This window comes from Pogoniulus pusillus, chromosome Z, assembly GCF_015220805.1.
Source record: "Pogoniulus pusillus isolate bPogPus1 chromosome Z, bPogPus1.pri, whole genome shotgun sequence".
Taxonomy (NCBI): Eukaryota; Metazoa; Chordata; class Aves; order Piciformes; family Lybiidae; genus Pogoniulus; species Pogoniulus pusillus.
Window position 1 is genome coordinate 77,634,506 of NC_087309.1, and position 19,375 is coordinate 77,653,880.

Consider the following 19,375-nt stretch of genomic DNA (forward strand, 5'->3'; position numbering starts at 1 on the left):
CAAACTGAAAGAGGTTTGGGAGCACACGAGGTGGGCCTGAGAGAGGGGAAATGGAAATGTGAGCATCTCTGAGAGCACCATCAACTGGGCAAGCCTTCAGCATTTCACTCTGACAAGCCAGCAAGGGAGCAGAGCCAAAGGCACTTCTTCTCAGGTTTACTGTTGGCAGGCTGTGCCAAGGTTCAGTACTAGTATGCGAAAATCCTGAACACAATCTTGGATTTCAGTCTCCCTCACAAGTTTGGGGGAGGAAGGTGGAAGGGGACACATCCGACACATTTTGTACTACCGTTTTGGAACAGCAACTAAAATACCCACAAAAGGAATAAACAAACAGCAGAGGCACAAGAGCATTTGGAAGAAAAATGCTTGCTTATAAATCTATATAGTAAGATTTCAACCCAGCAAAATATCTAAGCTATGCTGAATTTTCTTCCTGCCAGTAATACCTTCAATTACGGCTCAATATGCTTATGTGAGTAGAACATTTAAAGTAAAACTTCCAGTAAGTAGACTGTAATGAATGGATCCACTGTATTTTAAAATCATTAAAAATAATGAAGGCAACATCTGAAATATTGTTTTGCATGATTTAACAATGCATTAAACACAGAATAAACTTGATCATTTCATTTAGATACATCACTTAGGTGCATCTGCTTTCCTAACACTGATTGACATATTTTCAGAAAGAATAAAACACTCCAAATACTGGCAGTTATCCACATGTTGTCCTAGAATTACTGTCTGCAATAGCCATACATAAGCAGTTACAGCTAAAATTTACAGTTTCACCAGGTCAGCACAGTTTATCTTTCTGTGGCAAACACTTCCTGGGGATTCTCACAACAGAAAGACAGAGGCAGGACAGAAGTAGTCCTGGGCAGAATATGTTTGCTGTTAAATTTGCTGAGATCTAACAGTACAATTTATTTTAAATATTTATCTTCAATATTTATATACCAAAGAGATATTTCTCTTAAAAACAGTCATTGTGGTATCTTTAATAAGCTGACATCAATATAATCATCATCATCATAGTAATCAAAAGGCTTGTCTTTCCATGCGCTGTCACAATTCAGCACAAAATAACCAGCAGCACTTGACTGGAAATCTGGAATGTATACTCAGTTCCCAATCCAACAAAACATGTAAATCACACTGGATCTTCTTCACACTAACAGTCCCAGCTGAAGCTATCAGGATCATTCATGTGCTGAAAGTTACACCTGTACCAACCTACATCATCAGACAGGGACTTTTCATTAACTGCTCTCAAAACAGTCAACAAATATTTATTTTCCCAAGACAGCAGGTCAAGTTCGGCCATTACTTATACAGCAGAATTCCTCACTAGCTGCTTAGAAACCAATGACACGAGTTGGCCTCATACAAAGATATCCACTCAAAGCTTCAAAACTGTCTTCTTGAGGAGTAAACGTAGCTACAAAGAATTTAAGTGACCTACAGGAAAAAGAGTGACTCAATGTGAGAGGTCAGGTCAGCACCCACGCAGGTGTTCTCTCAGCTGCTCACAGTCTTAAACTGTGTGACTCTATCAAAACAGGAGAGTAGTACTACTGTAAGTAAATGGGTACTACTGTAGAAGTAAGAAAGCTTAATGCAACATCTCTTACCTTGCAGCCAGTCTCGAAAGTAGTGCAACCACATTTTCGGAAGCTGTCTATCCTCTTCCAACAAAACATATGTCACATTGCTGAAACTTCTATGAAGCTCATAGAGTAAGTGCTGGACATGTGGATAGTCTGCTTTCTGTGTCACAATATACATGTTGTAGAATGAGAAGTACTTGAACTGCGCAGCAATGAAGTCATACTCCCGTGTTTCCCGTGGTACAATGTCTGTGAGATCTAGTCCATCTCTCACCCGGGTAGTTCCATAAAGGCTGAGCCCCAGTAAACCCAGAAAAAGAAAAACAACTACAATCTGCAACAGAAAATGGAAATGTATTTGGGTTTTGTTTCTAAGAATTTAACAATTCATAAAGGCATGCTGAAAAGCCAGGTTCAACCCATCAGTCTACCTTAAAGCTTTTATTTCTTCTTTTTTTCCCCCCCAAACCCATAAACAAAACAAGCCAAGATGATTTGTGTTTTACAGAAAAAAGCTCTGCATCATGGAAGATAAATTTATAACCTAATAAAGTTTAAAAGCAGCTTCACTTTCACTATTTATAAGCTTACGTTACTGAAAGTCACCAAAACCCTTGCTCATAACTTACATTTTTAAAGCACATCTACAGCAATCACAAAATGTAACTTTTAAGGCATGAAATCAGCTGCAAAATTGTTAAGAATTGTTATTTCAAATAATTCTACTTATTCCTTATATTTAATATCGCTGCCACGATAGTTTTGTTACTGGCCAAGACAAAATTTGATTTCTGAAAAACAGGTACATATCCTCTCTCACCTTAGCTTTTGGTTTCAGGAGGAACGGAGCATAATGCTTTTCTGCAAAAGATGAGAGTGTCCACTTCGTACAGAGTGGCTCCAGGCAATGCAAATTGGAGTCTGAGAACTGAGAAAGCAAATCCCTCGTTGAGCTTGTGCTTTCTGGGCTCTGGCAGCTAATATGATCCTGTGTCACTGTCACTGGCTGCACAGATATTTCCGAGCGAGGCTCTGCTGTAGTGTAGTACACCTGTGTATGAGGATCATATTCTGTGCGCAGCTGTACTGTAGACTGCATTGTAATCTGAGTTTCATGTGTGAAACTGTGACTGCTATATGGTGGTGGAGGACTGTAGCAAGTATTGTCATTTTCTGCATATGCTTGAGGCTCAATCTGAATCACTCTAGTGACACATGGACTGTAAGAGAAAAGAAAAACATCTGTTAACATTGAGGTAGATCTTTGTATTAATCAGACTAGATGGGATAACTTGACTCCATCTGAGATTGCTTCTATCACTATTAGGTGGTTTCCATGAATTAAGTGTTACCACTTTGATGTGAATTTTACTCTGCACATTAAGGAAATCTGTCATACATGGTTTGAAACATAGGCCTCCAACAATATGTGCATGTTTGTTATGCTGAGGAAGGAGGAACCGGAATCTGCCTGAGGACACTGATATCTATTCCCACCATTCCACGAATTTCACATGCTAATCATGTCAATGCCCAGGTAGCTGCACAATCTGAATGCACAGATGTGTGTGAGTTTGCATCGCCAAGCCCATGCTGAGAATTAAGCTTATCTACCAAAATGTAAACATGTGACATACTGAGTTCTTCTGTTTAGTACTATCATAGTAACTGTTAAATAACAGTTGGGCATTCTGGGTAAGACCTCAAGACTTTTGGGAAGCAGACTGAAATCACTCACCCTGTAGTGACTGTTTTAAAAATTAAGTAAACATATGTAAGGATGAATTTCTATGAAGGATGGGCCACATAAAGAGACAAAATCACAGAATTAATTGAAGCATTCCCTTTACTTTAGTCTAATACATATTTAATTTATTAAAGAATTATCAGAGGCAAATCTCTTCCTGTAAATGAGAACTGACCAAATGACCAACTGATTACAGAAGAACAGTCCATTTGATGACAAATCTCTGATACAAATCCTAGGAAAACAACAGGAACTCAGAATGCTGCCTAGCTAAGCAAAACATTTTCATTAACTGCATTTCTGACACTCATTTGGTGCAACTTTACATGATGAAATAACAGGAAAGCCTTACTGTATTTCTATGAGAATTAGGGCTCCAAAATTCCAATGTATTAGGCCACCCACTGAAACTATGACTGAATCAGAAATGGGAAGTAGGAGTCTTGGCTTAGAATCAATTCTGTGTTCTAACCACTCTGTTTAAAACAAATTTAGTAAAGCGTTTTCTCTCTCTGACGTTAAAATGTCAATGTCAGCTCCTAGGTGAGTGTAAAAGGGTAAGATGACACAATAGATTCTTCACATCCTGGCTGTGACAGTAAGAGTGCATGTGTAGAAAGTCAGCTGATCCACCTCACTGCAGGCAAAAGCAAAAATTGAAGCAGAAAACATGCTTAATTTCTGAGAAGTGGAACTGCTGATGGCAGTAGACTCCCAGGCTTACTTTTACCCTGAGCTGGCCACGTATCAGGTAAAAGTCTGCATCCCTGGAGAGTCATACAATACCAGGCTGGAAGGGACTTCAGGGATCATCTAGTCCAGCCTTTCAGGGAAAGAATGAGATGGCCCAGCACCCTGTCAAGGTGGGCCTTGAAACTGTATAATGTAGGTGAATCTATCACCTTCCTTGAGATATTATTACAATGTCTAATAGTTCAAATGGTGAACATTATTTTCTGGCATCCAACTGGAATCTCCTCAGTATCAACTTGTATCATCTTTACCCTGTCTCTCTGTAAAATCTGAAATCTCCCTTCTCATGATAGCTGCCCTTTATGCACCTGTACATGGTTACGAGATCTTCCTTAAGCCTTCTCCTCTCAAGGCTAAATTAACTCAGTGCCCTCAGCCTTCCTTCATGACACGTCTTTCAGTTCTCTGCTCATTCCTGTGGCCCTCCCTTCCTAGCCTGTCTGTATCCTTCTTGTATAGTGGAGACCAGAACCGTACACAGTCCAGACATAGCCTGGTCAGCACCAAGTAGAGCGAGACAAGGACTTTATCTCTGCTGGTGATGCCCTTGTTTGATGCAACCCAGCATCCTGTTGGCTCTCTTTGCCACTGCAGCAAGTTGTTCACCCATGTTGAGTCTTTTTCTCCACCAAGACTCCCAGGTCCCTCTCCACAGTGCCAGATGGCTCCCAGTCTGACCTGCATTCTTTAGTTATGTGTTTCCAGGTGCAAGACCCTATGCCTGGCCTCATTCATACTGTTCCTTCTTGCCCACTCAACCAGACTGTCAAGATCTTCCTGGAATGTGGTTCTCCCTTCTGGAGTGTCAGTTTCACCACTTATTTTTGTGTCATTAGCAAATTCCACCATAGTGTTCTTAATTCCAGTATCTAAATCATTAATGAAGATATTAAACAGCACTAGGCCCAATACTGATCCCCAGAGGATGCCACCAGTAATAGGCTGCCAGTGTGAAAAAGATATTCGAGGCCAGACTCAACAAGGCTCTAAGCAACCTGATCTAGTGGAGAACATCCCTGCTCAATTCAAGGGGTTAGGATTAGACAACCTTTGGAGGTGCCTTCCAACCCAAACCATTCTATTATTCTACTTGCTGTTTAGAATGGCAGGATCATCACTCCACATTACTATGGCAGCCATAAAAGAAACTTTATCAAGCTGATGGTGCTGATGTACCTGTAATGGTACGTCAGTACATCCTGCATTCCTCACAGTCCTATGGAAAACGCAGCTAAGGGAAAGTGATTTCAAAGTTTAAACATTATGTTTTTAAATAAAGGCATGAAAAGCACAAAGTAATTACGGAGACCACGAAACTCCACCTGGGAAAGGATAAGGAACGGTCTTAGAGCTCATGAGTTAGGGTTAAAGGGAAGGCAGGGCAGGTGATATCGTGGTTGGGGCCTGCTACAGATGACCTTTATCAGGAAAATCAGGCAGATGAAGCTCTCCATACACAGGAATAGCTTCACATTCATAAGCCCTGAATTTCGTGGGGAACTTCAACCACCCTGGTATCTACTGGAGTAACACAGCAAGATATCAGCAGTCCATAAGGTTCCTGAAATGCATTGGTAATAATTTCCTTCTTGTTGTAGGTTTGAGTTGAAAAATCCTCCAGGGTCTAGACAGTCCAGGAGGTGGACCCAGGAAATTGTAGGTTTGTTATTCAATCCCATAATCCCATAAAATAGCAGCAAGGCCAACTCTGTCTCTTTTTCTTTTCTCCCTCCTGCCTGCTCTCTCCAGTGAGAGCTCTCTTTTCTTGTAAGAGTGGGGAACAGGCCTGTTTATGGCCTGCACAGGTCTGACTAACTCGGCCTGTGCAATTTTTGCCTGTTTAGGCCTAACAGCGGCAGAGGCAATGGAGGGGGAAGAGGAGTGGAGTATTTGAGATTGAGCTTCAGTCAGGTTGTTGGAAGGTTTAAGGGAGTTTTCATGTATCCTGTATATCTATTAGGTCTTGAGAATTCACTTACTCTGTATTTTTCTGTGTCTTTTTGAATACAATTCTGTATTTCTGTCCAAACCAAAGAGAGCATTTTATTTTACTGTTATGGAGGAGTGAAATAGTATCTCTCTGCTCTTAAAACAACACTCCCCTAAGTGGTAGAGGAGCCAAGGAGGAAAGGTGACATGCTGGACCTTTTCATAGCAATGAGGAGGGGCTGGTGGGCAACACGAAACTCAAGGGTAATTTTAGATTCAGTGACCATGAAATGTTTGAATTCATGGTTCTTAGGACAGCAAGGAGGGTGTGCACAGGAAGGTCACTAGCCTAGATTTCAGAAGAGCATACTCTGAGCTCCTCAAGGACCTGTTTAGTAAGGTGCCCTGAGATAAAGCCCTGGAGAGGGGCCCAAGAAACCTGGTTAGTATTGGAGGATCATGTCCCCCAGCCCAGTAGCAATGCAACCCAACAAAGAGCAAGGTAGGCAAGAATGCCAGGAGCTCTGCATGGATGAACAGGGAGCTGCTGGACACTATGAGCTGCAGAAATAAAGCCCACAAAGGGTAGAAACAGGTACTGGTAACCTGGAAGAAATACAGACGAGTTGTCCAAGCAGCCAGGTCTGGAAACAGCACAGCAAATAGAATTCAATGTGGCTAGGGACATCAAGGAGAACAAGTAAAGTTCTTAGAAGTGCTTCTATAACAAAAGGAAGAACAGTGAAAATGTGGACCCTCTCCAGTAGGATATGGAGATGGCTAGGGTACTCAGTGACTTTTCTGCCTTGGTCTTCAGTGGTACGGGCACTAAATGAACCACTCAAGTTGCAGAAATCAAGGACAGCAACTAGAAAAATGAAGATCCACTTACTGTGAAAGAAGGCTGGGTCTGAAACCATGAAGAGCACACATGAACCTGAAGATGCACAGGTCCACAAGATCTGGCAAAATTCATTCCTGGGTCCTGAGATAACTAGCACATGAAACTGCAAAGCTACTTTCCACCATATTTGTCAAATTTATGGTATTTTATGATGAGGTCACAGTATTAGTGGATAAGGGAAGAGCAACTGATGTCACCTTCCTGGACTTCCGCAAAGTGGATGTCCCACATAATATCCTAGTGTCTAAACTGGAAGGACACAGATTTGCAGGATGGATCATTCAGTGGATAATGAATAGGCTGGATGGTTGTATTCAAAGAGTTGCAGTCAATGGCTCAATGTGCAAGTAGAGACTTATGCTCAGGGGAGTCTCTCAGGGGAGAGTACTGGGACTGATGCTATTGAACATCTTTGTCAGTGACATGGACAGTGGCATTGAGTGCACCCTCAGCTCATCTGCTGACAACACCAAGCTCTGCAATGCAGTCAACAGGCTGGAGGGAAAGGATACCATCCTAGAGGGACCTTGGCAAGCTGGAGAGGTTGGCCCAAGCCAACCTCATAATGTTCAACAAAGTAAAGTGCAAGGTCTGCATCTGCGTCAGGGCAATGTCAAGCACAAATACAGGTAGGATGACAAGCAGACTGAGAGCAGCCCTGCACAGAAGGACTTGGTGGTGCTGGTTGATGTGGCAATTGACATGAGCTGGCAATGTGCACTAGCAGTCCAAAAAAACATCTGCATCCCAGGCTGCATCAAAACAATTGTGGCCAGCAGGACAAGGAAAGTGATTCTGCCCCTCTATTCTGCTCTTGTGAAACCTCATCTGGGGTACTGCATCCAGCTCTGGAGCACCCAACACAAGAAAGACATGGATCTGTTGGAGAAGGTCCAGAAGAGACCTTATAGCAGCCTTCCAGTAACTGAAAGGGGCCTACAGGGAAGCTGGAGAGGGGCTCTTTCTAAGAGCATGTAGGGATAGGACAAGGTGTAATGGTTTCGAACTCGAGCAGGGTAGAATTAGATTAGACATCAGGAAGAAGTTCTTTACTATGAGAGTAGTGAGATGCTGGAAAAAGTTGCCCAAAAAGTTGTGAAATCCTCATATCCCTGGCTGGATGAGGCTTTGCTCAACCTGGTCTATCAGAAAGTGTCTCTGCCCATGGACCTAGGTGATATTTAAGGTCTCTTCCAACTCAAGCCATTCTACGATTAACTGTAAATAAGGCTTCTTGGTACACTACGTTATGTATGGACTTCCACGATTACTCAGTACTGGCTCTGGACACATTCTAAAAATACTTGGGGACATTCCTAAAGCACAAATCTTTTATCTGCTTTGAAAAAGTTGTCTTCCAACAGTCAAAATGAACATACATACAAATGAAGTGAAGAGCTTTGTGAGAGACAGACAGATGTATTCTAAAGTCTTCATCTGAGTCTGGTAGAAACCATGGTAGCAAATGTAAGTCAGCCACTGGCAATGAAATGGTAACAATAACATACTGACCACACTGCAAAGAGGCACTCCCACTCGTGGCAAGGAATGGTAGCACTGGTTGGTGACCACAAAAATGACACCTTACAAATCAATCTATCGCACATTCTCACCTTGTGAAACAGCAGAATATATCTAATCTCCTGTCTTCCCGACGGTAAAGGTCCATGCTCAGGATAGCAGGAAAAATCAGCAGAACCATCGCAAAGTTGAATACTACCACGACTGCCGCCTAAGAGATCAACCATAGGAGAAATGAAATCAGTCACAGAAGTGATGTTGTTACTAAGCTTCATGCAGAACATCAGCTTTATGAAGGATAGAACTTCCTTGCAATTCTCATCCACCAGATTCTTTCAAGCTTCTGTTGACTCATCAGATTATTTTAAGCTTCTCCCCAAGGAAACTAGGACATATAATTCCAACCTCTCATTTCATTATGTTAGGCTTACTGTAGTTAATTAATATTCTAATAAGCAACTTTGTACTATTTTAATACATCCGTGCCTGGAGATGTTGTAATGGCTCTTGAAGTGTTAAAAAAAAAAAAAAAGAGTCAACCACCACACTTTTGCATGAGATTCTGCCACAATTACAGTCTCACTTTAAAAAAAGATGGAAGTGAAAGCAAATCTAGAACTAGAGCTGAAGTTGTCACACTTAAATTGCTTCAAATCCCTTATAAATCACAGTAACACTAAAGCACACTATTAAATCAGAAATTAAGTAAAGGTTTAAGTATATTTTAATGAAACTGTTCTATTTAGTAAAATATTTTGCACTTGGTATGCTTCCTTAAAAGTCTAGATTCAAAATTCATCAAGCAGCATGCATTAAAACTACATATTAATGTTTGAGTTTAACTGAACTTGATTAATGAGCCAGTCTGCCAAAATGAGTCTTAAACTGGAACAAGAACACATCTTAAAATGAAACATGAATACTTGGTTTAGCTTGTAAAGCAAACATTACATAACAAAAAAGAAAAAAACAAACAACCTCCCCCACCCACTCCCTTTCAAGCTGTACTTCAAACCCTTTCTCACACAGAGATTCCCAGAGAATCTCCACAAACATCTGTGGCACAGCATCTATTGTTACAAAGAACTTTTATTCATAATGCAAAATTGTTAGGAGCAGTACTCATCAGAAAAGGAAAGCCTGGGCACAGATAGGGCTGGAATAGTTGAAAGAGCAGGAGATACACTAAAAGAAGTATGGTTAAGCCCTTCGACAAGGGGTATAAAATCTCAAAATCCTTCTATCTTACCCATGAGATGAACAGTATCCCCCTCAATAGTAGCCTAGTTGCATGTTAAAGAAATCAAAAACTATCTTGTGCCTCCTCCTCTAACTTAGGAATTAACAAGTGCTTGTATCAGAACTGTCATAAAAAAGAACAGGAGCAGGGCTACAAACATTGAATTGCTGACCTGGTATCACCAGAGACCCTTTTTTCTTAGAACTTAACAAAGGGCTGCTTTTGTTGTCGAAACATTGGGTCTGACTGGCAACTCAAAAAATGCAAAATGCAAAATCTGTTTTAAAAAAGTTTACTGTTTTGTATAATAAATATAAATCAGCTAAACAGTGCAATTTTTATTTTTGTGCCTCTTTGTGAAATAGAAGTGCTAACACAGTGAATGACTTTTACATTTTTGAAGCTGCCAAATTGTTAAAAAAAGACTCAATGTGCTTTTTGTTTCTGAGGACAACTAGATACACCTGTATTTTCTAGTATTTTCCATCCTAAACTTACTGCATACCAAAGCACTTATTATTGGTCTTTCTCTTCTATTGTCTTCAGCCTGCCTGAAGTAAGATTTTGGTCCTGCTGGTTTTCAACAGACAGAACTACTAAACCAGAATTTACCTAGCACTTAAGAGCCAAATCAGTATTTAGCCATCTTTGAGAGGAAAGACACAGTGACTATTTTACGATTTATAAATATTCACACAAAAAGGTATGTAAGGTCATAGACAAGACTTTAACTAATTTCCTTTCTAGAATTAATTCAATCTGGCAAAAAACTAAACATCTGCTGTTGCAAGCTAGGTGTTTGTTGGACCTATTTCATGCAACTGCTTGTTTTCTTGCTGCTAAACCAGGGAAGAACGAGATCTTCTATCAAGGATCAGCTAAAGCTTATTGAGATTTGAAAAAGCAGTTAGGACTTGACTCGGTAATTCTTACTCTTCCCAGCATGGCTGAAAAACTAACACAAGTCCTCTATTCCTGCTTCATGAACTGCAAATATTTTATGTCTTATCTGTTCCCTTTGTAGACTACAATATCTTTGAATGTCAAATGCCACTAAATCTGAAAACTATTACTTAAGTGTACGGTAGAGAGAACATTAGTTATAGTCATATTTGATACTTAAGAAGTCTCAAGACTAATCTAACAACATACAGTAAATCTGACTATGGACATGGCATCTCCTCATAAGAAAAACTGGATTTCCCATTGTGCCAGATCAGTGTTGATGTACTAACCCTGCAGGTAAAGTATTTTTAAATAATCCTCTGTTCTGGCTTGTACTTAAACAAGGTTAACACCACACTTCCTCTGTATTGCATACTTCATTCACCTCCCCAACATTTCAAAGAAGTAACAGTTCTCAATTTTCACAATTAAATACAGAAAACATAAAAAAAAAAAACCACCCTGTGACTTAATAAGGTGAAGAAAGGAAAAAAGCACTGAAGGGTAAAACTCAGACACATCCACCACTGCTTCCCCTTCTAACACCATTCAGACACCTGGTGGTTCGGAGTGGAAATGTATGTGAAATGCCATCATGGCAATAATCACAATCTGTTAACAATTACATTGATTGGAAAAGCACCAGCCAAAAAATGTGGTAGCCGAGCTTCCAGACTACAGGCAATCTGTGAGCAGCATCTAAGCTGAGAGCATGCTTAGGATTTTTTGGGACAGGGCATCTTCTCTCACCTCTTCAAAGACAAATGGTCAAATGTTGAGAGGAAAGGGCCTCAGACCTTTTCCTTGAGAAAGGTAAGGTTAGTGCTAAATGGATAAAATGGGGCCTATTTAAGGGTGTAAAATGTAGGCATTCAGTGGAATAACATCAGATAGTAGTAAAAAAATTCTATTAATCAGAAAAAAAATGCTACTGCTTACTTCCTGAGAAACATACTCCACTTTTTGCATCTTTTCATAATACACAACCTACAAGTACTACTGCTCCTGCAACAGTTAACGAAGACAGAAGAATGGCAGTCTGTGCTGGAGGCAGCAAGGGAGACGCAAGCCAGGCTGGTAGGCTGGGGCCCCTCTAAAGGTATGTGCTGCTATGTGCCATTCCTAGCAGCCCACCCACAGAGAACGGGTATGCTGTATAGCCAGAGGTGATGAAGACATGAGGAGGTCTGTCAGGGAAACTTCCACCCTATTGCTGCCTACCTGGAACTCCCTTCTGAGAGCACAGAGACTAAGATCCCTGTCTTGTCCTTCCCTTTTTCCTTAGGCTTTAATTTTGCTTGTTAAATTCTCTTGTCAGGCACAGAAAAGGGTAAATGAAGTCAGTAAACAGAGGAGGACAAACATCTTCAGTAGAGCAAGACAAATGAATGAGCTTAAAAACTAGTATTATTCCTTCTCTCCACAAACCCATCATCACCACTTCCACCATTTAGCAACAAAAAAAAAAAAAACTTAAGGTGAAGGAAATAGTTACTACTAAGCATTATTGAGAAAAGCTCCCCTCCTGCTCATTACTTAACCCACACACACTCCTCTGCTGTTAGGGAAGGAAACTTGAAATGAAAGCAAAAATAGTTAGATGAATTTTTGTAAAGCTGTACCTTCTCTTTCCTGCACAGGATTTATTTCATAATGGTGTATGAATGGTCTGAGGAAAGAATTCAGCCCAGCAGTAGTTGCACTCTGCCTTGCCTTCCTTCACTTATACTCAAAACAAAGTGCTATGTTTATGACATTTATACTGCAAGCTTCAAAAACTACCAGTGGATTTCTCTGTTAATCCCCTCCCCCACCACAGTTTTGAGGAATAAATCACATCTGAACACTCAGGATCTATGCCTCAAATTCCTGGACACTCTCACAGGTTGATTCCTGTGACTGAGTATGTGGGACATATTCAGCACCCAAAAGCCCAAAAACTACTTAAATATGGGGCTTAATGAGATCAACAAATAAAAAATATATTAAAAAACCCAACAAACAAACAAACAAAAACAACCTGTGAAAATACTAAAATGGTGCCTACATAATTTTTAAAATCTCACTTTCAAAAGGACTCAGTTCCATTTCTGAAACTCTGCAAGAGCTAATCCTAGGAAACTCAAGACTTGTTCTGTTTGAGTTCCATAAGGTAAGCGAAGAACTCAGAAGTATCAATGAACAGCTTTAACTGGCAGAATACAACAAGCTGAGAAAGAAGAAAACATTCATACGCAAAACCTGAGTTTCTGACTAGAAGTTGGGCTTCCAGACAGGAAATAATTTATTCTCCTGCAGCAGCTGGATTAATTTACAGATACTGGGCCTCAGAAGTTATGGAAAGTTTGACAATTACCTTGCAATGTCTTAAGAAAAGTGAATGAAGAGCAAAATAAGGCCAAGAGCAATCATTTTTTTTAAGCCCATCTGTTAAAAATTCACTATCTAGATGAGAAGGCAGCAGCATCTGTGAAAAGTAATACAGTATTTCATTGTTTTTTAAATCTTGCTAGGAACTTATCAAAGATGGCAAGGACTTCTTGTCTAAACAAGCCTGAGTGAGAGGGAAAGGGCTGAAGAAGACTGTAAATAAAGACACATATATAAACACAGACTGCCCACCAAAAATCTGCCATGGTTTTCTGATTCTTAATGCTGTGATTAATAAATCACCTGATTTTCGCTTTACCTAGAAATACTAGGCAAAACAATTAATAGATGTTCCCTTCTAGCAAAAGAAGTTATTTTATTGGTTCCTAACTTACATACATCCAAGTTACATGTATTGCTCTTGCATCAATAAGCCCTCATTACAGGTCTCTAAATGCTCTTTTACTGTAGATTTTTTTATCACTTTTTATTAGTAGTACCTATGTGCAAAGGCATGTGAGAAAAGATTTAGTAACTCAGACTTTAATTTCTGCACGCCCAAATGTTCCTACATACAGATTACATATTAGCCACTGCCTTAAAAAGAATTTTGACTGTGATGTTTTTATTATGAATAATATTAACTTGTTCATAAATGAACATGTTGAAATCTCACTGAAAACATTGTTTGTCATTTTACTATGCAGTTCTGAACTTTTAGTGATCAAGTCTAGAGCACTGCAGCAAGCAAACAGAAAAGAAAAAAAAAAGAAAAAAGAGACTTTAGGAAAGAAGGAAAGGTGTATTTAACTTACACCCAGATTACAGCAACAATTACAGCTGTTGTCTCCACATGTCTCCAAAGTCGACACAGTCATGTACTGACGTGAAAAGTGAGAAAAGAGAAAGGATGTGCAAATTCTGAACAGGTAAGAATTAATTTTGGTATCTCAGTAGAATGATAGAGAAAATGGTCCATCTCTGTTGACTAATCTTATGAGACACATTTAAGCTGAAGAAATTTCTGTAATGCACAAGCACTACATAGCCTGACAAAACAAATCTTATCCTCTGATTTATAGTGAAGATCTCCACTATCTTGTTAGCTGCTTAAGGTCCCGATTGCATGTCTGAAACTGGGCCACAGATTTACCAAACATAAATGACTTCTTAAAAAAATATTTCACACATTGGCACAGGTCTTTGTAATAAGAAAAAAAAAAAAAAAAAATCACTGTTTCATCACCTGTAAGAAGAGTCATCTAGGTTTTGGTAAATCAACAGAGTTAAACACTGCTCACTACTCAGGACTAAGGATCTAGTTTCAGTTGTCAAAGACATCTGCTAAACAATGCAGAAAACCAATAAGGCCCTTACTTTCTCAATTATTCACTAATAAATTGTCTACTTAGAAGGAAATGGTAAATAAATTATTAATTCTCACTGGTAAAGTAACTACAACTGCAAACAGTTTACCTGCAATTTTACAGCTTAATGCAAGCACACTTAAATGTCTGGAAACAGCAATAATTGCCACATGAATTAAGAAAAACTGCAGCCTTCGCTTCCTCTGGGCAGCCAAAGGCACAAGGAGAATGAAAAATGACTGGAGAACCAGCCTACAGCAGAAGAAAAATAACTACTGAAAAAGTACAGTTTGCTTGCTCTGCACCAAGGTCAGGCAGTGCTATAAATTGCTTCTGTCAGGGGAGAAACTCTCAAAGCTTTCTTCAAAGAGCTCTTGCTTTTAGAAGAATGCTTTCTGCAGCACCCTTAGTCTTTCATATTCCATAGGGTATATTATTATACAGAAATATAAGACATTTTGGCTTTTACACTCAACTTATCTGTGATGAGGCAGGGTATTCTTTCACTTGCTAAGAAGATGCAAAATACCTCATGCTTAAGAAATAGGAGAAGCAGAATCAATTAGGGGCAGCAGTTGCTACCTGAGGGCTATGGTAACCAGTGATCGCATCCTGGTTCAGTGAACTGCAGCAGCATTGAACATATCCAACACTATCACGAAAGGGTACCAACATTGGCCTTCCATGATGGGACCATCATAAGAGCTGATAGAACAGCATACAAGCTTACCTGGAGTGAAAATGCTCGTAAAGCAGGAATAGGGATTAGGGCAGCCATAAAGAAAGCAGTCACATTGCTGATAGATGTAAGGGCTACACTTGCTCCTGTTCGCTTCAAACATTCACCTGTTCTGTCCTGCAAAACAAAAAACATCTCATAAAAGCCAAGTGAATAAAGTGATGTCCTGATATCCTACAGATGTAACACAGTAACAGTGAAATATTTTTACAGTTAATTTCTGAAAACAAATGTGCATTTCAGAGTATGTCAGAATAAATGATGTATTAAGTATACTGTTCAGGAGAAAAGCAGATGACACATAAGTGTTCACGTTTTCTGAGGGTAGAAAACAGTACCAAAACTGGTTTCAGCTTCAGAACACCACTAAATGAGTACTGACATTACATCAAATACATCTGTAACTAAGTAAGATGCATATTCTATAGTGGAGTCACTTGGTGTTCACATTTTCGGACAAAAAAAACCCAAGAAAGCATGTATTAACAGCACAGGGGCATAATATAGCTCCACATCTTGAAGCACTATGTAACAAAAGAAAAAACCCAAACTTGGGGACCACACACAAAAATGCCAGAGACAGCAAGATAAAAACGTGACTCTTTCCCAACCCAACAGGCTATTTTGAAACATATGTAGGTCATAGCAGAGTGAGGTTGTAGTGCAAAGCCAGCTGCAAAGAGCACATGGAAAATATTGCTTCTACAAAACACTATGGGCAAATACACATTTATTTTATATTTTGTACTTTGGATATGAAACTTTGGACTGAGAGTAAAAAGGTAGATATTAGGAAAGGATCATATCAGCGAAGACAACTCTGATTTCATGACATCAGCAAGTTACCCTTTAAAATGTTAAGGTCAATTATAAACAACAGACAAGAAAAAACAGAGGAAAATACACAAAATTACTCAAATTTAAGGCCATAACAAATGAAGTTAACACTTGATACAAACAAAAAGAAATGTTTATTTTCTAATCTGTCCTCCTTTTCTTTATTTTCACATTAAAATGTTCATTAGACGCATTCTGTAAATGTTGTACTTGTGTTTGTTCCTAAATTTCCTTGAAATTTTGGGGTAGAGTTTGGATTACATAAACTAGCCTTTATAACAGCTATAAATTAAAATTTCAAGCAATATAAACCTGAGGCACTATTAAATGAAAACAAAAAACCCCACCAAACCAATCCAACCAACCAAAAATCCAACCACAGAGCAGAAATTCCAAAACTTTCTAGGATCACAAATATTGACATAACTTCTAAGAATTTCAAGTCCCTAAGAAAAGCCATTGAGAAAAAAAAGTTGTTTTTTTTTAATTCTGTATATAGTCACGTTTTCCTATATGAAGACTATTGTTATACCCTCCCCCCAAATCCCCGTTTTGTCATTACCTCAAATGGAATTCTTTTATTCTGCCCTGTTTCACTAAATGCATGTGCCAGAAGGAAAACATCATCTACACCAACTCCAAGAGCAAGAAAAGGCAAAACCTTAGGGGGGAAACAAAACAAAGGAAAAACAAGAAGGTTGTTTTATGATCTGCCATGCAGCTAACTATTAAATGACTAATTAAAGCAACTATTACACTACACTGTACACAAATCCAAGGGTAAAACAAAAATCAGAATGATGCAAAACAGCTATTAACTTTTATTCTGGAGTACTGCAGAGAAGTCTCAGTATGCAATTTGAAGGTACAAAAATCTCACCACAAGCAATTTAAGTTTTCAGTAGACAGAGAATATCTGATAAGTTTTTCAAAATATTTTCACAATATATATTCAGATGTAAAGACAAAATTTGCAGCTTCTTATGTAAAACTCGATGCCTCTGTTCACACTGGACACAGAAAAATCAAAAAATCCAAAACCTAGTAATTATACAAACCACTCAATACCTGCCTTTTTCTTCAGTATCATTTGGCAGCACGATCCCCTAATTTGTAACAGCATAAGCTGTGAGACAGCAAAAAGGCACAAATAAAAATCCAGAGCCAAAGAATTTTGCAGCTTTTTTTCCCCTCAAAGATTCAGTTGCTTACACTGACTAAAAGTATTTGTAATTTAACAGCAGACTTGTGTCTCTGAAATTACCTGAGTTGTGGCAGCATTAAAGGAAATTCCAATCAATGAGCACAGTCCCAATCCTGCAGCCACTGAGAGTGCAACCAACAATACTCCTGCCAGCCCCACAGCACCCTGAGACTTGGCACAGTCCCATCGCAGCATTGTTAAACAGGCGTAGGCAAGCTAAAGCAAGGGGAGGGGAAGGAGTTGGAAGGCAAAAAAAAAAGCAAAATATTATGACGGATTCTTCACTAACAGCTATTTTTTTACCCACCCATAAATACACATCCTTAGAAACACTTTTCAACAGAACAGACACATCACAGGTGTTAATGCAGAGGAACAGGTCAACAAGCCCAAGGCAAAAGTTTACAAACTGATGTATTTATATTAAATGTGCTGGAATTCTGTACTGACAGATAACAGTGAAGCAGGTATATAAATCTTGCTCTACTGCCAGAGAAAGTTAAGATTTATTTTATTACCATTAGTAAGTAGCCACTAGCTACTCTGATAGCACTGACATCAGAAAATGATTTTAGGATGTCATCCAGGGTCGTTGTAGTAAAGGACAGCACCTTCTGAGTAGAATTTTTTGCAACACTTTGATGAACAACCTATGAAAAGAAAAATAAAACTTGTTGTGACTAAAGAAAACACTCATTACCATCTTCTACAGCACACAGCTGACCTCAACTACTTCTGCCTTGGTGTGCCAGTGTAAGCCCATATCCTACACAATGATTATGCCACAGAAATGTCTTTGGTAATTATTTCTTGCAAGCTACTTATTGTCAGACATGAATATGCATCCTTCAGGGAAGGCTACTGCATTCTCAGCCTATTGTAAGCATGTTCCTTGAAGCCTCTTCCCACAACTCCACCATGGATTTACTGCAGTACTATTTTGCCTTTAAGGCCAGCAGTCTCTTCAGTGTGCTCCTCCTTTCCCCTGCCTGGCCATTCGAAGAGGACAGAAGCAGCACTACAAAGGTCAGAGCCTGGGGCACATAAGACAAATAATGTCGCATCGCCTCCCCACCCAGGCTGCTGCTGGGAAAGCAGCCAATGGCTGGCAAATGTTTTCCAGGTACCTTTACAACAATCACGCCAACCAAAAGCTTTTAAATTCCAGTGAGGTTTTTTGTTCCTTCTCAGCCCCAGCAAAGCAGAAATGTCCCAGACAGCAAAGAGCAAAACCTTCATTGCTTTTTACAAGTGAATAATGAAGCAGTTTCTTAATTGGAAAGTTCTGGTTTGAGCATCTTCCCTGAAGAAATACAGCAAAAAGCAACGACAGAAAGCAGTGGATCTTAGCAGGACTCTGTAGTGTATCTAGGTTATTTTCAATTTTACCTCAACATACATCCTCTGCCAGGCTTCCAGAATTGCTGCTGCCTTATCTTCATTCCAGTTGATATGTGAAACATATTCATACCCCTTGAAGTGCTCATACATTTGTTTAGGAGTCATTAACTGAAACATGGTTTGCAAAGCCTGGGCACTGTGAGATGGAAAGAAAGGAGAGCAGGAAGAGGCATAAAATGAGCATTTTCAGGAAATTAGTTTCATGGTATCGAGTGCCAAATGAGACCTTAACAGGAGCTTGCATGAATTCTTGATTTTATAGGGCACATGTTTGTATTAAAATTGAACAGAGCAGAATTATTCTGCTGTGTCTCTGGTGCAGCTGTACTAGTCTACACAGCACTAGAGCAAAATCTGGTTTCACTGAAGAATTTTACCATTACTCTCAACAGGGTTGGTTTCAGAAGCAAAGAATGTAACACTACAAATCAGTTATAAAGATCATTACTAACAGATAGATTACTGTAAGGATAGTACAGGACTAGTTGTTTCCACAAGATTTTGTAAATGCTGCTGGAAATTAATTTGAAGACTTTGCTCTTTTACATCCATTGTGGAAAAACGCCACATTGAACTGCTGATGTCTCACAAGTTGTGAGGAGCACACAATGTCACTAACTATCCATCTGGAATTTCCACAGCATGCAATTGTTATCAAAGAGTTTTAGTAGCTTAATGAACTATTTTAATTTTCACTTAAAACACATTATTTGGTTGGTTGCTGAAAGACAATTTTCAGTGTGAATGTGAAAAATGTCAAAATTAATATTAAAATTTCAAAGTTATCTATATTAAATACAGAAGA

At 39.3% G+C, this 19,375-nt stretch overlaps 1 protein-coding gene across 2 annotated transcripts in view; it reads right to left on the bottom strand.

Annotated features, from left to right (window-relative positions):
- The window catches only part of PTCH1 (patched 1), a 71,446-nt gene that overhangs the window by 22,586 nt on the left and 29,485 nt on the right, over window positions 1–19,375 (bottom strand). For both annotated transcript variants that reach the window (XM_064176579.1, XM_064176578.1), the window contains 8 exons: window positions 18,559–18,706; window positions 17,688–17,819; window positions 17,230–17,385; window positions 16,528–16,626; window positions 15,120–15,245; window positions 8,560–8,678; window positions 2,434–2,833; window positions 1,638–1,947 (listed from right to left, as the gene is read on the bottom strand). In XM_064176579.1, the coding sequence (XP_064032649.1) occupies window positions 1,638–1,947; window positions 2,434–2,833; window positions 8,560–8,678; window positions 15,120–15,245; window positions 16,528–16,626; window positions 17,230–17,385; window positions 17,688–17,819; window positions 18,559–18,706 (1,490 nt within the window). The remainder of the gene's footprint in view (window positions 1–1,637; window positions 1,948–2,433; window positions 2,834–8,559; window positions 8,679–15,119; window positions 15,246–16,527; window positions 16,627–17,229; window positions 17,386–17,687; window positions 17,820–18,558; window positions 18,707–19,375) is intronic.